Source organism: Quercus lobata, chromosome 2 (assembly GCF_001633185.2).
Source record: "Quercus lobata isolate SW786 chromosome 2, ValleyOak3.0 Primary Assembly, whole genome shotgun sequence".
Lineage (NCBI taxonomy): Eukaryota > Viridiplantae > Streptophyta > Magnoliopsida > Fagales > Fagaceae > Quercus > Quercus lobata.
Genome location: NC_044905.1, coordinates 21,937,448 through 21,959,951, shown reverse-complemented (window position 1 = coordinate 21,959,951; position 22,504 = coordinate 21,937,448). Strand labels below are relative to the sequence as shown.

Sequence of the window (22,504 nt, the reverse complement as noted above, 5' to 3'; positions counted from 1 at the left end):
ATGGCCACGTTTTGCAGTGTCGCCCATACACCACGGCAATAAACCCGACTGGTCTATACCAGCATTTTTAAAGAACTACTATAAATCTTTAACCTATAGTAGCATTTTAAAAATGCAGCTATAGGGGTTTTTTATTTTTATTTTTTAATATTAACTTTATAGGTCTTTAACCTACAACGGCATTTTAAAAACACAACTAAAGGTTTTTTTTTTTAATATTGACTTTAGTAGTGTTTTACAAACACTAGTCTTTAACCTACAGCATCATTCTAAAAATGCAGCTAAAGGTTTTTTTTTAATATTGACTTTAGCCGCATTTAATAAACGCTGCTATAGGTCTTTCACATATACGGCTATTGATTTTTTTTTTTTAATTAGCTATAGCCGTGTTTTATAAACGTTGCTATAGGTTTTTTTTTCTTTTTAATTTAGCTATAACCTCATTTAATAAACTCTACTACAAGTTTTTTTTTTTTCTCTCTCTCTTTAATTTAGCTATAACCGCATTTAATAAATGCCTCTACAGGTTTTTTTTTTTTTTTTTTAATTTAGCTATAGTCACGTAAAACGCAACTATAGGTTTTTTTTTTCCCCTAGCAAATCACATATTTTTGTTTTTGTTCACAAAACTATGTAGCAACCTGCTAGGCTATTTTATCAACCTGTTTATATATGTCCAAAACATTTAGTACTAAATAAAGAAGTGGACAAACCAACCTATCAAATTAATACATTAATAACATGCTACGATATATAGATCGAAATATCAAATTAAAGAAGACAGTTCAAATGTCTAGAGAAGTTAACTATCCTACATTATACATTCAGTAGATAAATAAATAACTAAGTACTCCTTAAACCCAAAAAATAAGAATCAAGTTAACTATTCTACTTTATACATTGAAGTATACTTCTTGCAGCCGGAGAGTACTCATCAATCCTCATAATCATCATCATCGTCATCCTGAATATAATAAGGGCATAATATTAAGATCACTTAACAATGTTTGTATGAAATAGACAAAAAAGAACACGATACAACTAATTTTCTTCCAACTCATTGCAATAAGTTAATTTTCCTTAAATTAATTTTTTTTGTACCTGAGAAAGAAATGAAGAATGCATATGTGTGCTAAATTCGGCCATCATTTGTCTCATTTGCAACATTTCTTCCCTCCTCTCACTTCTCTCTTACTCCAATTGCTCTTTATGCATCACATCTAATTGGGCTAGTTGCTCCCTCATAGATGCAAGCACAGTCTCCAATTCTGTAACCTTCTAGGAGGTTTCATTGGACGGTGGCAAAGTCATGGTATATTGTGAAAGGTTTCTTGCACTTCTTCCTGAGGGGTTCTTCCAAAACCCACCCCACGTACCCGTCCACTATGCTCTGGACCCATCAACTGAGTGAATGCATCATCTTTTGACCATAGGATTCCACCACTACTCTCTCCTTGTAGTTGTGTGCCCTCTTCATTTAGAAGTTCTTTCATCCTGGCCTGTTTTCCCAAAAGAACCAAATAATATATTACTTTCTATAAATAATACAAACAATTCCACGTATTTATAGTGAACAAATAATACTTACATTGTTTTCTCCCGCTCGGGCAGTAACAGGAGTTCCATCTTTGCAGCTATATACTTTTTCATAAACCACTGCACACTCTACTAGTGACCCTGTTTCTTGCAACTACAACATGTTCAATAGGCTCATTACAATAATTATAGGGTGAAGACGTGTTTAAGTCTATATAGTATCATCTTTGTAGTGTGGCTACCCATATTCATTCAGTATAATTTAAGAGTTCATGTCAAAGATAGCAAAATATATGGCATCATGTACATATAACCTATATATAGCACTAGTCAACCCAATGCCAAATCTAATGTACGTAAAACCTATGTATAGCCACTATAGATCTAATGTAACAGATCTAATGTGATGATGATGATAATGTAGGACAAGTACTAGGTGATTATAGTCTACCATGATAGCATGTGATAATGTATGATAATGTAGTAGATCTAATGAAGGAGTTTTGTTTATACCATGAGGGAAGGGAAGTGGGTATGGTATATATATATATATATGGTTGTGGAAGGTTGTGTGGAAATGAGTATGGAGGAGATGTAGGTGAAATGGGTATGAAGAAGTATGGGTCGTCAGCGAGGAGGAGCGGCTGGGTTCTAAGGCGCCGCTAGTGAGGAAGGGTGACTGGAGCTTGTCGACATCAGCAAGGAAGGGCAGCGTTTGTTAGGCAGAGATCGGATTAGTATGTGGAGGCCTAAGCTTCATCAGTGGCAGTATGGTGAAGAGGATTGGTGCCGGTGAGGGGTGGATCGGCGGTGAGAGGTGGGAGTGAGAGAGTGAGAGAGAGATCTAAAATCAGGTTAGAGAGAGAGAGAGCTGAAGATTTTTTTTTAAAAAAAACACGTTTAAGGGCTTTTCTTTTCTTTTTTTTTAATCCCCTATAGCGGTGTAAGCACTGTAATATGTCTAAAATGTTCAAAACCCCTATTACGGCACTTTCAAGCACCGTAATAGGTACATTTTTTTTTTTGAACATGTTTGGAAATTTGGACCCTGGTTGATAGAATTAACAAGTTTTAAACCCAATTTGTTAATTAGATTTATTATGAATAAAACTTGTTAAAACAAACAAACATCAATCTCATGTCAAAAATAAATGCAGCGGAAAAGTAAATAAGACAAGATATGATGACTCAAGAAAACCAATGAAACAAACTAGTTTCACAATAAAAAATCTGGGGGGAAACCTTCCCGAAAAGCAATTCACTATAGCAAATAGGAGTTTCAGATCTAGTACAAAACCTTTGTCCCTAGACTCTACAATCCCCGTAGATGAACTCACAGCAGAAACCTTCTACCGCTTCAGAACCTCTGAACTCTTCAATATATGAACACCACCCTTTGATGCACGAATCCCAATACGTGACTAACCAATTGCACGATTCCCAGTACGCTACTTAATCACCAACTAGAAGAAGATTGTTGGCTGCAAAGTTCTTCAATTCATCAACAATGAAGATCAAGAAGCACTTGATTACAAAACCCTAAGGCGCAAAAACGCAGTAACTTCTTTCAAAGAGAATAAGGCATCGGTCACCTTTTGCATTCGTTCTCCTTGTATTCTCTTATGTGACGACCTCTAAAATAAGCCTTATATAGGTCTAGGGTTGTGAGAAAAGAAACCCTACACATACATGTCATCATGGGCCGAAAATCAGATCTGAAAATCTGAATTCCCGTAACCTCGATCGATCGAGAGGTGTCGAGGAGGTGTCAAGCTTTAAACTTTGACAAATACAGTTATCGAAGAGGTGTCGAGCAGATGTCGAGGGGACAGAAATTTTCTTGATCGATCGACTTAGCTATCGAGAGGTGTCGAGATTGCGATAAAAAGCAACTGAAGAGCTTGACAGATAATCCAGTGTCGAGAGGTGACGAGCAGCTATCGAGCTTTAAAATTCAGCACTTTCTCACTTATTCTTGGACAAACTTGCATGGCTTTAACACTTGATCTTGAAACAAGATTTCTTGAAGCATCAAACACATCCTAGATCTACCCAAATACAAGTAAAGTGCGTTTCGTCAAAGGATTAGCAAATTACATAAAATATTGACATATATTCCTAACAAGTGAATCACATATGTCCTAACAGAACAAGATCTATTGCGGCGCTTTCTAAGCTCCGTAATAGGTCTACACATTTTTTTTTTTTTTTTTTTTTTGGGGAAGGACTTATCATGGCACTTTAAAAGCACCATAATAGGTCCTCTTTTTTTTCTTTTTCTTTTTTAAATTTTAGTTGCCTTATAGCCGCACTTCTCGAACGTCACAATAGGCACTATCCAAAAAGACACGATTAAAGATCCTTAAAAATGCAGCTATAGACCTCCTCTACTGCAACGCTTTATACACGCTGTTATAGATTAGAGTTTTAAGTGGTGTTTGTTAGCTTCGAAAATGCGGTAGTACATTCTCACTTTTTCTTTTTAATTTTTGGTTGGGCCTATAGCCACACTTCTCGAACGCTACAATAGGCCCTCTCCATAGAAGTACGGCTAAAGACCCTTAAAAAAACGATTATAGACCTCCCCTATAGCAGCGCTTTAAAAATGCTACTATAAGTCAGGGTTTTAAGCGACATCTGCATCTAATGAAGATGCAGATCCCTTTTCAGTTGAAAAAAAAAATTAATAACATGCAAATTTTTGAAACTAAGAAAGAGATCACAACAATAATAAAAGAATCAAGAACATGCTTTAACAATATAAATTAACAAATCATGTTATGGATATTTGAAAGAATTAAACTAAAATAAATATATGAACATGCATCATCACAACAAGAGAAACATAAGAAAAGAAAAGGGTAATAAGGAACAACCTCTTGCATGGAGCACTCTTCTTCTTGAGAGGATATTTTAGGGTTCAAAGAAATTTATGCAATTATCTTTGAAACCTAAAAACCCTAGCTTGAGATAATATCAGAGAGGGAGATGAGAATTTTGAGTGTGTGAGAAAGTGTCTCTCTGAAAGCGTAAAAGAGTGTCAAAGAGTCTCCTGAATTTTGAGATCCAATCTCTATTCATAGAGGCTGGAATGTTAAAAAAATAAGCAATGACGAGTAGAATGTGAATCGGGACACGTCTTTCTGCAAATAAGTCGAAAAAGATATGCCTTATCGTCATCCAAAGAGAGTTGGGCCTTAGCCCTTAAGGGTGCCATTCGGCACTTTAAAAGTGCCGATTGGCACTCCAAAAGTGTCAAATGGTACTCTTGAGTGTTGGTCACACTTTCGTGTTCGGGTGTGTTTTGGACTCCTTTTTTAGGTTTTCTTGAGCCGAACCTTGCACTTAGATGTGTTTTCAATCCGTATTCTAAGATTTTTATCTCTTTTCTGGATAATTTAGGTCTTTTTAATAATAATTATCTTGTAGATAAATACTATAAACTAAATCTTGATAAAGTTGAAATTATCCATAATTTTATTGTTATCTAATTATCCCCTTTATTCCTATGCTAGCAATCCTATTTTTGACACTAACTATCAACCAATCACAAAATTATTTAATTAGTTTTAATTTTTTAACCAACCACAATTAATTTAAATTAATCATGCATGGTCGACTCTACTTAGACACAATGCATGCTGACCGTGCAAACTTGATCATGTGATATTTTTTTATCCAACGGTCCGATTTGGAAACCGGACATACCGTCGCGACCGTTAGAATCTCAAAATCATTTTTATGATATGCAATGAATGAATTAATGCATGTAATGCAATCATGATTTTCGGGGTACATGAATGGTCATTCTAGTCATCTTCCTTGATTAAATCATGGGTGCAAAATTGAGTATCTACATCCCCTATTGAGGTGCTTTCTAAGCACTGTAATAGGTCTAAAATGTTCAATACCCTTATTACGGCGCTTTCAAGTGCCGTAATAGATACATTAATTTTTTCTTTTTGGGCAGGATCTATAGCAGCTTTTCCTAAGCTCCATAATAGGTCTACACAATTTATTTTTCTTTTTTGGTAGGACTTATTGCAGCACTTTAAAAGCGCCATAATACGTCCTCTTATTTTTTTTTTTCTTTTTTTTAAATTTCAATTGCCCTATAGCCGTGCTTCTCGAACATCACAATAGGCACTATCCAAAAAAACACAGCTAAAGATCCTTAAAAACGCAGCTATAGACCTCCTCTATTGCAGTGCTTAATACACATTGTTATAGATTAGAGTTTTAAGTGGTGTTTGTTAAAAACATGGCTATAGGTTGGCTATAGCAGCGCTTCGAAAATGCCGTAGTACATTATCTCTTTTTCTTTTTAATTTTTGGTTAGGTCTATAGCCATGCTTCTCGAACACTACAATAGGCCCTCTCCACAAAAGTACGGCTAAAGACTCTTAAAAACGCAATTATAGACCTCCCCTATAGCAGCGCTTTAAAAATGCTACTCTAAGTCAAGGTTTTAAGCGACATCTATTAAAAACACGGCTATAAATTGGCCATAGCAGCATTTTTCAAAAACACTGCCAAAAAAATGCAACTATGACCTAATTTTTAGTAGTGCTTTTATATTAAACTGTAATAAATAAGAAAAGATTGTTGAGATCAGTATTAATCTCGATGTATTGTAATAATCAAACGCAGAGATTGAACTCATGTGCAATATCAAACACTTTTAGGTTTCATTTCTCGTCAACTATGAATTTATTATTATGTTAATGAATTTTTCATTACCATACCAAACACAGAAAGATGCAAATTTTATTTTGTTGTACATTGTTTTGGAAAGTAAAACAAATTAACATGAAAATATTTATTATTAACTTTGACCAGGTGCACATGTGACGCATGAGCATAATATAAAATTATAAATAAAGCAAATATTTTTCCAAAATAGAAAATAAATTAGTTATTATTTTTTTCATTGGAAATAAGGAAGAAAAGAAATGTGTGTAGCTTATTAGCAAGATGGAAAAGAGAATTGTAGAGAAAAAATAAGAGTGTGTTGAGATCGAAAAAGAAAGTAGGTAAAAAATGAGGATATAATCATCAAAATTAATTATCTTTATTTTTTTTTTGTAAGATTCATTTTATTTAAAATATTTCTTTAGGTTTTGTTCTTGTTGACTATGAATATTTTATTCTGTTTAAAGGATTTTTCATTACTACACCAAATATAGAAAGACGCAAATTTTGTTTTCTTACACACTTTTGTAAACTACAACAAATTAACATGACAATATTTATTATTAAGTTTGACTAGACATGGAGCACATGTAATAAGTGAACATAACAAAAGGTTTGAATAAACAAATATTTATCTAAAATAGAAAATAAATTAGTTGTGTGCAGTTTATTTGAAAGATAAAAGAAAGAATTTTTAGAGGATAAATAAGCGTGTGTAGAGAGTGACAAAGCAATGTTTGGGAAAATTTTGAGATGGTTATCAAAAATTTAATTTATCTTTATTTATATTGCTAATTTATTACAATAACTTAAGAAATATTATCTAATTTATTAAAGAAGTTTTTTTTTTTTTTTTTGGAGAAAAATTTATTTAAGTTAGTCATGAAAAATGGTGTAATTTCAAATTTTTGTAATATATATATATATATATAATTCTTTAGTTACAATGGGGAGGGAAATTTAAATCTTAGATATCTTGTAAAATATGATGAGATACCAACCAATTGAAATACATCTATACGAGGATATGACATCAACTTTTTATTATTACAATGTGTTTTCAAGTGATTTAATCTACACAATTTCTTCATGAATATAAATAAACAAAATATGTATTAAGATTAAAACTGTTGAAATAAACTATAATGTTACCCATAAGAATCATATTTTAAGGGTTGTATAAAAAATTCTCTTTTTTTTTTTTTTTTTTAGTTCATCCGATATATGTATATCAATTAGAGAAGTCAACCCTAGACCTTTGATTACAAGCTGTCATTTCAGGCTATTGTCAGACCATAGGGATGTTTGGATCTTCTAATTTGAATTAACAAAATATATCTCATGAGGAAAAAAAAAAAAAGAAGTATTAATGTATGAAAATTTCCAAGTGAACAAGAATTATAAAAATTTATTTCTTTCTTTGGTTTTTTTTTTTTTTTTTTTTTGGGCAAAATAACATTAGAGTCTATTAGCAAATAAATAAAAAAAGCCCCAATAACAACCACTGGGCAAGACAATAACAAAACAACTTGAAAACACGGCTAAGCACCAAACCCCATCCTAGGACTAAGGAGTTATTACATATCCATATAGAAGAAAAGGAAAATGCAATTTTTTTTTGAATTTGGCTCTCTTAGATAATCTATTCTCGACGTTCATACTTTCTAGCCCATATGTGTTTCCCATTGATCCGGAATTTTGCAATGTGAAGTCCACTCAAAATTCGATCAACATTCTCAACAGAACGCAAAACCATCTTAGCATACAAGGGCTGTGAATTATTGGAAGGTGCATTCCCCATATGCACACTCTCCACACAATCTCCATATTTTTTTGTAAAAAGCTCCCTCACTTCCTCTTCCAACACTGGAAAACCCCGAGAAAATGTCAAAAAGATTGTCCTATCATCCTCCGAAGCACAATCAGTTGCTTGCCAACCCCATAATTCTCCTGTAGGAAAATCACACTGTGTAGTCGTTGGTACTATAGTGATGGGACCAAATATTGGGTGTGGAGAACCAGGGAGATCAAAAGGTTGGCTCGAAGTTGATTGTGAAGTGCCAGCCATAACTTGTTGCAAAATATCTGTAAAAATTTGGCAACAAATAGTGTTAAGAAAATTCTTGATCCCAGTAGTTGCAGTGAATCTATTTTGCCTGAACAGTTGTAGAGATATGTCCCTTTCCATGAGTCTTGCAGTGATGGGAATGCCACCGCTTACTGCCGCAGAAGGAGTGCTGGGATCTAGGCACTTGAGACATAAAACAGCTTCGTTTGCCAATGCATTTACAGTAGCATCAGGCATCTCCACCATTTTTTCAACAATGTTGGGATAACCCTTTTCTTCGAGCCACAACCATGCAGCCATGACAAGCAAGGATTCTGTTGGATCTCGGGCTAATTTAATAACTAGTCGCGAGAATATCTCTCTATCAATTTTGTGAAAAAGGTGGAGCTCCTCGAGGCTAATTGAGGCCATCATGAGAATGTGTAGGTAAATAAACAAAAAAGCAAAATCTTAATAGAATGAATAGCAGAAGCTACAGTCACTGAAAAAACCTAAGAATGTGTCTGTATGTGGATGAATGATTGTATTATATAAACTAGGAAGGGTCACTATATGGTAAGTTTTGGCATATAAATCTACGGTAAAACGTGTTACACGCAACATTTCACACACCAATACACACACATGAATTTAAACTAAAATCGTGAATTAAAATTACTATCTACTTGCCCTAAAATCTATATAGGGATGCCCGCGCTAAGAAACTATTTCAAAAGAAGTCAGTATAATTTGCACATAATCCTAATTTCCTTCAAGTGATTGCATGCCCTCAGAGGTATTTTTCACTACTAAAGTTTAGAAGTAGTTCAGAGTGCAATTAATATCACTTCTCATGCTTTTATGAACTTCCCATCTATGGCTCTTTTTACTATATGCTCTCTTAATTTCACAGTCAAAATTTTGACTATGAATGACATTCTAATCCTTATTGCCACTACAATTTGTGAACCTAAATGCTAACGTGGTTTAAATAAAATGCACCAGGTGCACTTTAGGTGTATTAGTGACCAAGTCGAATGGAAGCCAATATTTTGTTTGAAAGACATCGAATATCACTACTGCCACATGATAGGGGACTGCAAAAGTTAGTGCAAAGAGCCAAACATTACCTGAAGGAGAGGAATAATGAAAATAAGCTCTGAAATCCAGTCGGGATTGTATAAGGAAAATCAAAATACGGTGAAGTTAATGCAAAACTACTTTCAATCCCATCCACTGGCAGCTCCACGTAGAGTCAAGAGCCAAACATTACCTGAAGGAGAGGAATAATGAAAATAAGCTCTGAAATCCAGTCGGGATTGTATAAGGAAAATCAAAATACGGTGAAGTTAATGCAAACCTACTTTCAATCCCATCCACTGGCAGCTCCACGTAGAGTCCAGCGTGGTTATAGGACCATCCTGACTTGGAAAAAAAATTAATTATTATATGTAAAATTTATGATTTTTTATCCTTAAAAAATATTTGGGACCACCTTAAATTTTTTTACGCTTAACATAATTACACTTCGGACAAAATTTAGCAATAAATTTAGTTGTAAATTAAGACTACAACTCCACTCAATTTTTTTTATTGGATATAAATTTTGGCAAATCTAACACTAGATTACATTTTTTTCTTTAATCCTCCATGCATGCTTGCAAAATTTCAAAAAGATCAAATATCAATAGCTATGTTATCACTCAAATCTTTTAATTTTGAATTTTTGTTGTCTAAAATTATATATAAAAAATAAGTATAGATTAAATAGTAAATAATTTTTGATTGACATGAAATTTGACATGTGTTTTAAGAACATAAAGAATATTCAATTTAACATTTGAATTTTCAAAATATGTAACTATATATGTTAATTTGTTTAGTGAAAGTTGTAACCTTAGGCTACAGCTTAGTTTGTAGTCAAATTTTTCTTTAAACTTTGATCATCTTAACAATATATTAAGTCCTTACAAACAAAAAGAAAAAGCCCAAGAAAATTTGTATGGAACTAAAATTTTGAAAAAGATGTAATTTGCAGTATTAATAATGAGACTATCGTGCAAAATTTTCAAAATAAGAAAATTCAAAAAGGAAATTGTAAGACTTTATGCCTTTGTGTGTGTATGTGGTTTTTTTTTTTTTTTTTTATGGTCAATATGTGAAGTTCTATTTTTATTAAATTTTGTATAATTTAAGTTTCTTAATGATCATCCTGAAAAATATTCCTGGAGCCACCACTGATCCCATCAAGTAAAATCTTTATTTAGAATCGTGAATTCTGCATTCTTCATGATCCTACCATCTATGTCCAAAGAAAGAATGGTTGATCCGCATAAACTTTAAATTGTGAAGATTAAGATGTTTGATAGGTTTGTGACTTGTGAGAGTTCTTGATATAATTTAAGTTTCTTAATGATCATCCTGAAAAATATTCCTGGAGCCACCACTGATCCCATCAAGTAAAATCTTTATTTAGAATCGTGAATTCTGCATTCTTCATGATCCTACCATCTATGTCCAAAGAAAGAATGGTTGATCCGCATAAACTTTAAATTGTGAAGATTAAGATGTTTGATAGGTTTGTGACTTGTGTGAGTTCTTGAAGGAGTAAAACATGTTTTAGGCCTAAAAAAAAAAAATTAGTTTCTTGTGGTGTATTAAATGTGTTAGGAGTTAGATGTTAGCTAAATTCATGATTAATTTATATATCATTGTTAGGCTTTCATATTATAATGTACAAAGTAGTAAAGGCTAAAGTTGAAGATTTTGTTCACTATGCAAGAAAGACAAGCTTGGTATTGCGAAGATTAAGCTCGATCATGCGAAACTAAAGTATTAGTCATGCAAGATCCAAATAGAAACTCTCGACAGAGTCTCAATAGAGTTTCGGTCAATTAAAACCTTGTCTCAGTAGATTCTCTTCAAGAGTCAATTTTGTGACTAGTTCAAGCCTGAATGAACCCTATAAATATAAAAATCCTATGTCAACCTTGATCTAAAAGGAAAGAAGACAACTACCAAAATACACATAAAAATCTATTGAACATGTTCTTTGTCTCCCAACCCTCTCTAATTGAATTATTCTTGAGAGGGGATTTTCACACAAATTAATTCTAAGATCACCTACTAAGTATTTGTTTGGGATGTGATGAAAAGTCCGGCTTATTTGAGTTTTTAGCTTCTTTTTTATACTATTCATGGGTCCCATTACACTAAAATGGGTTCCATTGTACTATTCAGCTAGTTTTTAACCTTGTTTCTTTTATAGTTTTAGCAAAAAAATTTCAATTTCAACTAAATAAATTGTTTTCAAACAGACCCTAAGTATATTAGACTCCCTTATGAAACCGCAAAGATGTCGAAAATCTTCAAGTGGCCTTAAAGTAACCAAGAAATTGGTTTTGTGATTGGTGATAGACTTGCAGCGTTGGATCATTGTGAAGACACAGGTTGGATTAGCAGTTGCAATAGGAGCAAGGAGATCAGATATAGTGTCCAATTACATGTACTGGAGGTCTTGTAAGTTTGCTTCTATAGCAACTTTTTTCTGGTGGATTTGGTGAGCTGGGCTAGGCCCATGAGTGTTTTTTCCAATTAAGTTTTCACTTCGTTGGACAATCCCTTATCTCAAATGTGTGGTTGTTCTTGTGATTTTTTTTTTTTTACAGCCTTATCCATATCATAATTGTAATTGGCTAATTAACTATTTGGACTACTAATTGTAAATTAATAAAATTGTTAGTAAATCATGTTTAGGGGGTCTAAAAACCGTAATTTTCAACTGGTATTAGAGCTTTCGTTCGCGTTATTTGGATTTATTTCCTCCATGTGATCCTTGACCCAAATATGTCATATACAAAGCACAATTGTTGACTGTCCCGCCATACTTTGATGACAATAATCATTCAGATTGGAAGGTTCACATGCATGCATTTCTAAAATCCATCGATGAACGAGTTTGGTTAGCCATTGATAAAGGGTGCACCAAACCAGAAACACCCTTTAAGCAGTACTGGAACAAAGAACAAATAGCTAAATCTAAATTTAATAATAAGGCTTTGAATGTAATTTACAATGCAATCTACCTAGATGAGTTTTAAAGGATTTCAACTAACCCAATATATTCTAGAAACTTCTCTTGAAGGTACTAAAGTGGTTAAAAACTCTAAACTCCATATGTTAATCACCAAGTTTGAAGCCTTTAAGATGGAAGAAGACAAAAGCTTTAACGAGTTTTATGCGAATTGAATGATATAGTGAATTCAACATTCAATTTAGGTGAGAAGATCGACGAGACTGAGATGGGTAGGAAAGTTTTAAGATCTTTTCCTATATAAGATTCTGTCCAAAGTTCACTATCATAAAAGAGAGCAAAGACTTAGAATCTCTTAAATTAGACAAACTTGCCTAAAAGATTTAGCCCTGTTAGAACATATGTGTTTCACTTGTTAGAAACATATGTCACTATTTTATGCAATTGGCTAATCTTTTGACAAAACGCATTTTACTTGTATTTAGGTAGAACTAGGATGTGTTTAATACTTCAAGAAACTTTGTTTCAAGATCAAGTGTTGAAGCCATGCAAGTTTGTCCAAGATTCAAGTCTAAAAAGTGTCTGCCATTAAAACTCGACAGCTTGCCATCTATCAAGCTTGAAGAGCTGTTCCAGCCCCATGGCTCGACAGTAGCTCAACAGATAGGGTATCTATCGAGGTTTATGAAAAACAGAGTTTCAAATTTGTTTTGACTCCAATCTGTGATTATGTGTTTGGGTTTTCTTTTCTCACAACCCTAGACATATAAAAGGATTATTTTAAGGGCCGTCAAACAAAACACAAGTTGCACAAGTGTTGAGCAAAAGTTTGTTCAAGCAAATTGTGACCAAAAACAGAGTTTACCCTAATTCATCGTTCTTGTGAAGAAGTTGTTATGTTTGTGCATCATAGGGTTTTGTGACCAAGCATCTTCTTAATCTTTATCGTCTAGATGAACTGAAGAATTTTGCAACCAACAACTTTCTCTAGTTGGTGATTGAAGTCGCGTACTAGGATCCGCGCAATTGGTTAGTCACATACTAGGAGCCGTGCATTACAAGGAGAGATTGTCACTACAAAACAAGTCCAATTGGGTATTGGGGTAAGGGTTCAACTGTAGGTTGGTATAAGGTACTGGGATTCATTTACTTGTAACCGCTTGTTGTGATAATAGTGGATTCTCGGAAGTGGTGACCTTAAAATCACCTGGTGGAGTTTTTGCCGTGTTGGTTTTCCCCATTCGTAAACAAATCACTGTGTCAATTTATTTTCCACTGCACGTAGTTTAATTGGTGATTTGTTTGTGCTACCACGCATTTGCATGTTAATTTGATTAATTAATAAACTTAGATAATTAATCAATTAATTTATCACAAGGGGCCAATTCGTTTTTTGGCCTATCAAGCCCAAAGGTCACTACCATAAAAGAGAGCAAAGATGTAGAATCTCTTAAATTAGATGAACATGTAGGGTCTTTACAAACTTATTGTTGGGTTAAGATAATTTGACTCCAGTTAATTAATTCAATTACTCAAGTTGATTAATTAGGTTTAATTTCATGCAAATCGTGAAGGCACTAACAAATCACCAAAAATACTAAGTGCAGCGAAAAATAAATTAGACACAGTGATTTGTTGACAAATGGGGAAAACCTCGCAAAGCAAAAACCCCACCGGGTGATTTTAAGGTCACTCTCCCAAGAATCCACTAATCAACAATCAAGCAGTTACAAGTATAAGGAATCTTATCAACTACCCTAACCTATCCGGAAATACCAACCTATAGCTGAACCTTCGCTCCAATACCCAATTAGACTTGATCTTGTAGTAGCCTTCTTTCCTTTGATGCACAAACCTCCAATTTGTGACTAACCATTTGCACAAATTCCAATGCGTGACTAACTCCAGCAACTTGAACAGATGTTGTTGGCTGCAAAGTTCTTCACATCATCAACAATGAAGATCAAGAAGCACTTGATTACAAAACCCTTTGGCATACAAACGCAGTAGCTTCTCACAAAGAAAATAAGTCTCTTGGTCTCTATATCCATGTGTGACGACTCTTAAAATAAGCCTTATATATGTCTAGGGTTGTGAGAAAAGAAACCCTAAACAATTGCACAAGACTAGGCCGAATTTTAGATCTGGAAATTCTGAAATCATAGTTCTCGATAAATCGAGCTACTGTTGAGCTATCTATTGAACTTCACATTAATTCTCGATAGCAGGCTTATGTCGAGCTATTTGTCGAGACTTAATAAATAGCTTTTCTTCACTTGTTTCTTGGACCAATCTTCATGTCTTTAATACTTGACTTGAACAGCATGTTTCTTGAAGTACTAAACCCATCTTAAATCTACCCAATTACAATTAAATTGCATTTTGTCAAAGGATTAACCAATTGCAATAAAATATGACCCTAACACTTTTGAATTTACCCTTTCCCTCAATAGGAAAAACAAGTCCATAACCCTAAAAATTGTTAAGGAATAAGACTCTTACTCATCCATTGATGATGATGCTGCTAAGAAAAACTTAGTTCTCCTAGCTAAGAATTTCAAAAAATTATTGAAGTTTAAGAAAAGTCAAAGGGATCTAAGGACAACGACAACATGCTAACAACAGCAGTTACGTAAGCGACATTAAGTCATTAAGTTACTGGGAGAAGAGAGAGTGATTATTAGATTTGAAACCCAATTTTTTTCTCAATCCGAAACAACCCAATATAAACCGGGACAAAATAGAAGTATTTTTGTGCTAACTTAGGTATTGAAACGAAGAATACGGGTTGTACCGATTGATATGGTACAGAATTGACTTCTTTGATTTTGAAACATTTTTAGGGCTATTTATTGTGTGTGAAACTATTTTCTTTTAAGCTTTGGGATGGTTCCAATTTCCAAGGATATATATATTTATATACATAAGTTGGGTTCAAGTTACATCCAATATAACTTTAAGTAATGTTACAGCACCTAATAATTTATTATAGAATTCATATTTTGAAAATTTTATCGTTGAATTACATATTCTATATGTTCTTAACATTTATGCCAATTTTCATATCAATTGAATGTTATTTACCATTTGATCCATAAACTCATTTTTTATACATTATTTTATACTACAATACTTGAATTTAAACAATTGATTGATGACATGGCTATTAATCTTTGATCACCTTGAAATTTTGCAAGCATGGAGAATATATGAAAATAATATAATCTAACGGTGGATTTGTCAAAATTCACATTCAATTAAAAAATATTGAGTGGTGTATCATTCCTTAAAGTTACACCAAATATAAATTGAACCCAACCCTTAAATTATGATGCAACTCATTCAGGGTCTCACCACTATTCATAAAAATCAAAGTGATCACACTATTAATATAAGTTTCAAAAGTACAACAAACTAACTTTCAAACTAACCCAAAAGAATTTAACTTGGAAAAGAATCTAATGCATAAATAACACATCTCGCCATTATTCATAAAAATCAAAGTAATCACACTATTAATATAAGTTTCAAAAGTACAACAAACTAACTTTCAAACTAAACCAAAAGAATTTAACTTGGAAAAGAATCTAATGCATAGATAACACATTCTCTCTCTCATTTGGTGAATTTCATTTTGTGAATTTCATTTGGTGAATTTCATTTTGTCAAAATCATACTGCCCAAGATTCTCATGCCGTTGATTTATCATTGGAAGGGTAAATAGATTTATGTTTATTACTTAATTTTTGGTTCTCTCATTTGCATGCATTACATCAATGATCGTGAGGATGAAAAAAAAAAACAAAAAAAGAGAACTTAAAATTATGATTTTGGGAGTTAGAACTGTTGAATCTCATACAACCTCAAGATTCTACAATGGCAGATTAACAATCACACACAAAGAGAGAATGAGAGAGAAACTATGAGAGAGCAAATGAGAAAATGCTTTCGTGTATTGATAAATATCTACCTCTGTTCTTTATATAAGAGAAATAGAGGAGCGGAAAACCATAACAGAATAACCAACTGCCTAACCAATCTAATCATGACAAGTGGCACCACTATACAACTAACTATCAACTACTCTATGCTATGTACTGTACAAACGACAATCCGTTCTGTACACTAATATAATTTCAATTACTAAACTATAGGTAGCTTAAGCAGTAATAAACTTGCATTGCTTCATCAATCTTGCTTCAATTTTTAACACTCCCCCTCAAGATGAATTATATATGCTAATCAAGTTCATCTTGGAAAGCAAGTGAAAGAATTGCTTCTGCCCAAGAGCTTTAGTAAAGAAATCTGCAATCTAGTGCCGTGTAGGAACATGAAATGTTTTAATAACTCCATCTTCAGTCTTTTCTCGAATGAAATGGTAGTCAATTTCAATATGCTTTGTTCTTTCATGGTACACAAGATTTGCAGCAATATAGAGGGCCGCTTTACCATCACAATAAAGGAAAGCAGGTTGTGTGTGATTTAAACCAAAATTTTTGAGCAAAGTAATGAGCCAAACCACCTCACTAGTGACTGTTGCCATAGATCTATACTCTGACTCAGTAGAGGATCTTGACACTGCCTGTTGTTTCTTACTCTTCCAAGAGATCAGTGAATCACCTAAAAACACACAAAACCCTATGATTGATCTTCTGGTATTAGGGTAGGCTGCCCAGTCAGCATCACAATAGGACTTCAATTGCAATTCTGATCTTGCAGACAGGAACAAGCCTTGACCTGGTGTTTTCTTCAAGTACTTAAGGATTCTATAAGCAGCTTGAAGATAAGGTACTTTAGGTGAACTCATGAATTGGCTTAACTTGTGGACTGAATAGCATATGTTAGGCCTAGTAATGTCAAATACAGAAGTCTCCCTATTAACCTTCTATACAATGAAGCATCTGGAACTGCATCACCAACTGAACTACTGAACTTAGCTGATGGTTCCATGGGAATGCTTGTTGGCTTAGAAGCTAACATACCAGCATCAGACGGAAGCTCAAGGGTATACTTTCTCTGACATAATGAAATTTCATTGGAAGTTCTTGCTACCTCAAGACCTAGGAATGATGATCATGGAACCTCCCTTAATGCTGGTAAAGACAGAGTAGTCTACCTTGGATTGAACAAAACCTTGATCCACAATTGTAGAGGACAACTTTGCAAACCATTGTCTACTTACCTGTTTAAGCCCATAAAGAGACTTTGTAAGTCTACAAACCTCCCCCTTGCTGCCAAATCCAAGTGGAGGAAGCATGTAAACCTCTTCTTGTAAGTCCCCATGTAGAAAAGCATTGTTGACATCTAACTGAGTTAGATGCCAACCATGAATAGCAACAAAAGCCAAAAGAATTCTGACAGTAACAAACTTGACCGCATGAGAGAATGTCTCATAAAAGTCTATAGCCTCAGTTTGTGTAAAACCTTTAGCCACTAATCTGGCCTTATACCTCTCAACAGAACCACCAGCCTTTAACTTGATTTTATAAACCCATTTACACCCAATTGGTACTTACCAGGAGGAAGCTTGCACATAACCCAAGTATTGTTAGCTTGAAGAGCATTAATTTCAGCTTTCATGGCATCAAGCCATTTAGGATCATTCAAAGCTTGAGCATAAGAATCAGGTTCCTTAGCAATGGTTAAGGCAAGGGCAAAAGATTTAGGGAAAGAAGAAAGTTTGGCATAGGAAAGAGTTGAAGCAAGAGGATAAAGAATACATGTATCACCAGAAGCAGTGGAATCATCTGATTGAGGAAGTGAAACTAAGGCAGACACATGTGCAGAAGCCAAGTTGCAATGATAGTCTTGAAGATAACTAGGAGGTTTTCTAACTCTAGTGGACTGCTTAACAGGTTGAACAACATGTGGAGACTGAGGAACTTCACAAGATGTATTAGAGGAGTCAGAATCAGGGTGAACAAGGTCTGGAAACTCATCAGGAGGAACAGCCAAATCTATGGAGAATGAAGGAGTGAATTCTGTAGTAGGAAAAGAAGAACTGGAATCTAGTATGACAGGTTGACTGGAATCTGATATGACAGGTAGAGAAGGAAACATGGAAGGGCAGGAAGGAATAGAAATAGACTTAGAATGTGACATCCAATGTTTAAAAAGAAAGATATTTTCCTTAACAACAACATCTCTAGAGACAAAACAAGTTTTAGTAGCCAAATCATAAACCTTATAACCCTTAGTACCAAAAAGATAACCAATGAACATACGAGGCTTAGCCCTGGCATCAAACTTAGTCCTATCTCTAGACAAGGTTGAAGCAAAGCATAAAAAACCAAAAATCCTTAAATGGCCATAAGAAGGTGAATGTCCTAACAGCTTCTCATAAGGAGTGATATTGTGAAGAAGTGGACTAGTTGTTCTATTAATCAAATAAGTGGCAGTAAGAACACAATCACCCCAGAACTTGAGAGGTAAATCTGCTTGAAATCTCAATGCTTAAGCCACAATAAAAAAAATGTTGGTGTTTTCCCTCAACAACTGAATTTTGTTGAGGTGTTTCCACACAAGACAGTTGGTGAATAATCCCTTTAGAAGCATAAAAGGAGTTCAAAGCAAACTCGGGTCCATTGTCTGATCTAATGACCTTAATAGGAAGTTTAAACTGAGTAAGAATCAGATTATAAAAGGATTGAAGTAATGATGAAGCCTCTGACTTATGTTTCATCAAAAAGACCCAAGTGCACCTAATATAGTCATCCACTATGGTGAGAAAATACCTAGAACCATTTAAAGATGGTGTGGAATATAGTCCCCAGATATCAACATGTATTAAATCAAAACATGCAAATGAATGAAAAACAGAAGTAGGAAATGATAATCTCCTTTGCTTGGCTAGTGGACAGATAGAACAATCAAAAACTTTATTATTGCAAGAAATGATGTTTGGTACAACAGATTGTAACAAGTCAAGTCTTTTAGTTGAGGGATGACCTAACCTACAATGCCATAAACTAGTTGTATCAACAGAATTCACATTACAAGAATTGAGAGTTGTTATAACTGGAAAAGAAGATGAAAGCTTGGAAAGAGCATCAGAAACACGTGGTGGCAAACTATCTAGCAAGTTGCTTTGCAATCTACCCAACCCAATCATCTTCCAGAGTTGTAAGTCCTGAATGAAACAGTATTGTGAAAGGAAAATACAACAACAACAAGGATGTTGGGTCAGTTTACTAATGGAAATCAGATTAAAAGAGAAACTAGGTATGCAAAGCACATTGTCAAGAATTAAGGTAGATAATAGTTGCACAATTCCAATATGTGTAAATTTAGCCATGTCTCCATTGGGAAGCCTAATAGAAATTTGTACTACAGAAGTAATTGAAGTGAAAAATGCTAAAGAATGAATCATATGATCAGTGGCTCCGCTGTTAAGGATCCAATCAGTGGACTGAATATGAGAAGTACAGATAGATGAAGAAAAACTAAGTATTCAAGAGAGGGAACAGACCATATACCTGATATCTCATGTCCTTGAAGATCAAATGAAGGCTAAGTGATGATATTTGCAACCTGATGGGCATCTGCAGCTCCCTCAGAAGGTCCTTCAATACCAAAATGGCAATTGGAGTTCAACAAACCAAGTAACTGCTGATATTCTAACTTAGTAAGGCTAACACCTTCACTTGCATCATCTTCAGAAGCAATAACATTGTTGGCAAATGGTGGTAGAATAGCTACAGCTTGGCCTTTATTAGTCTTGAACTTATAGCCAAGAGGGTATCCATGCAACTTATAGTATTTATCAACCACATGACCCATAGCACCACAGTGAGTACATTGGGACCTACCTTTCTTAGCATTCTTAACATTCTTTGTTGTTAATGCTGCTGCTAAGGTAGCTGCTATGTCAAGCTACATCTTCTTGGCAGCACCTATCTTCCTTTGCTTCTCATCTTGAAGTATAAGAGAAAATACTTTGCTTAATGGAGGGATAGGATCCATAAGCAAAATTTGACCTTGAACTGCTACATAGGTATCATTTAACCCCATCAAGAGTGAGATGGTACAATCCTCTACTTAATGACCACAGGTACAAGTTTTGTAATTGACAAATCATCCCAAAGTCCCTTGAACTTAGTGTAGTAAGCATTGATGGTCAAATTGTCCTGTGTCAAAGAATTCACCTCCTTTCTTAACTCAAAAACTCTAGGACCATTACCCTGTGAGTACCTATACTGCAAGTCTACCCAAACTTCCCTTGTTGTCTTGAAGTACACCACACTAGGTTGCAAGTCCTTAGAAATGGAGTTAAACAACCAAGCCAAAATAGTGCTGTTACACTTGCACCATGCTGTATAGTAGGGATGATTCACAAACTATGGCTTTGGTATTGTACCATCAATGAAGCCTAACTTGGTTTTAGCATCCAAAGAGATAAGGACTGCTCTACTCCAAGTATTATAGTTCTCCTCAATCAAGTGTTGGACCACAAGAGACATATCAGGGTTATCACTACTAGACAAGAAATAGGGGCTAGATGAATTTTCCCATGGTTGCACAGTTGGTGCAGAGGCACTCGAATCACTATTAGTCATTCTTAATCCAATGAAGGTCACAATTCACAAATCAATTAGAATATCAAGACAAGAATTCATTTTGTACAAAATCAACTCAAAATTTCCTAGTAACCAAACACTATGATCAAAACAAGACCTTGATGAATGAAGAAGTAGAATCACTGAATCCACAAACCCTAAATCAAGGATCTCAATTTGTTATTGTGAATGAAAGAATCAAGATTTTAATCTTGTTCAAAGAAAATCAAGATTCTAGAAGAAATGAGTTGATGCAAAAATCAAAAGAAACACACAAAAAAGTATTTCTACTTGATTCGAAGAAAGCATCAAAGAAACAAGAAATTGAACTAATTAAGAAACTTAGAGAGTACTAGATTGAAGACTCTACAACTTAGTTCGGCTCTGATACCATGTTGAATCTCATACAACCTCAAGGTTCTACAATGTCGGATTAACAATCACACACAGAGAAAGAATGAGAGAGAAACTATGAGAGAGCAAATGAGAAAATGCTTTCGTGTATTGATAAATATCTACCTCTGTTCTTTATATAAGAGAAACAGAGGATCGGGAAACCATAATAGAATAACCAACTGCCTAGCCAATCTAATCATGACAAGTGGCACTACTATACAACTAACTATCAACTACTCTATGCTATATACTGTACAAACGACATGCCGTTCTATACACTAATATAATATCAGTTACTAAACTGTAGGTAGCTTAAGCAGTAATAAACTTGTACTATAAACTTGCATTGCTTCATCAATCTTGCTTCAGTTTCTAACAAGAACATGGTAAGTATAGAAGGCAAGGCACAGTAGGCATAGCACAACTTCATCTTCGATGGACATTATTTGTAGAGGCAAATATTACACTTTCAATATCACAATCATCAATACCATTCAATGGTAACGTTGTTGGTTAGGCAAGGCACTTCAAGTATGATGCTACTAGACTTTCCCTCGGCATTTTTGCAAGAGGCAGATACTGGATCTCCATTGTACGATGCTATATATGATGACTCTTGGTCATCACATTATTTCTGGTGCATGTTGGAGTACAGTTTTCAAGATCAATGGTGAGTTTGGCTACATACCCTAATACAGGGAATGGCTTGAGGATGTCCTTTCTCGCTGTGAGATAATTATTCACATGGCTCATATTTTTGAAGTCATCATTGCATCTTTATACACAAGATCATAATTAATGTTGATGTCATTCGTGCATTTTGTGAGGCATGGTGTCCAAGCACCAACACTCTATATACTCCTCTAGGCAAGATGTGTATCTCTTTGGAACTTATATCAATTTAGTGACTCTTGTCATTGGCCTTTTCTTATGATGAAGTGAATCATTCCTTTTATATGAAAAATTGACTAGACATAGTGAGAGAAGTAGAGTCATCCCCAAGAGCTATGAGTACTTATTTACTGCTTTCCATCAAAAAGAAGGAAAGCCGCATGTTTTGGTGGATGATTGGATTGCCTTCTAGTTCAAAGGGAACTTAGAATACACAACGCCAACTACTCAAAGGCAAAAGAAATCATGTCATCCTAAGCCACCTTTTTGTCTTGCTGGCTATACACGTTTGTGTTTTTGAGTGAAGATATTCACTCGAAAACACAAACGTGCAGATCCAACAAGATAGGAAGG

At 34.4% G+C, this 22,504-nt stretch overlaps 2 protein-coding genes across 2 annotated transcripts; both read right to left on the bottom strand.

Moving 5' to 3' along the window:
* Positions 1–7,870: 7,870 nt before the first annotated feature.
* On the bottom strand, positions 7,871–8,707 carry LOC115976728. Its single transcript, XM_031098189.1, has one exon. It carries the CDS (start codon positions 8,705–8,707, stop codon positions 7,871–7,873), a length of 837 nt encoding a protein of 278 aa, XP_030954049.1.
* An 11,634-nt stretch (positions 8,708–20,341) lies between these two features.
* On the bottom strand, positions 20,342–20,863 carry LOC115961172. The gene is made up of 2 exons (XM_031080204.1): positions 20,665–20,863; positions 20,342–20,619 (listed from the first exon to the last, which is right to left on the bottom strand). Exons 1-2 carry the CDS (start codon positions 20,861–20,863, stop codon positions 20,342–20,344), a joined length of 477 nt encoding a protein of 158 aa, XP_030936064.1.
* Positions 20,864–22,504: the final 1,641 nt, after the last annotated feature.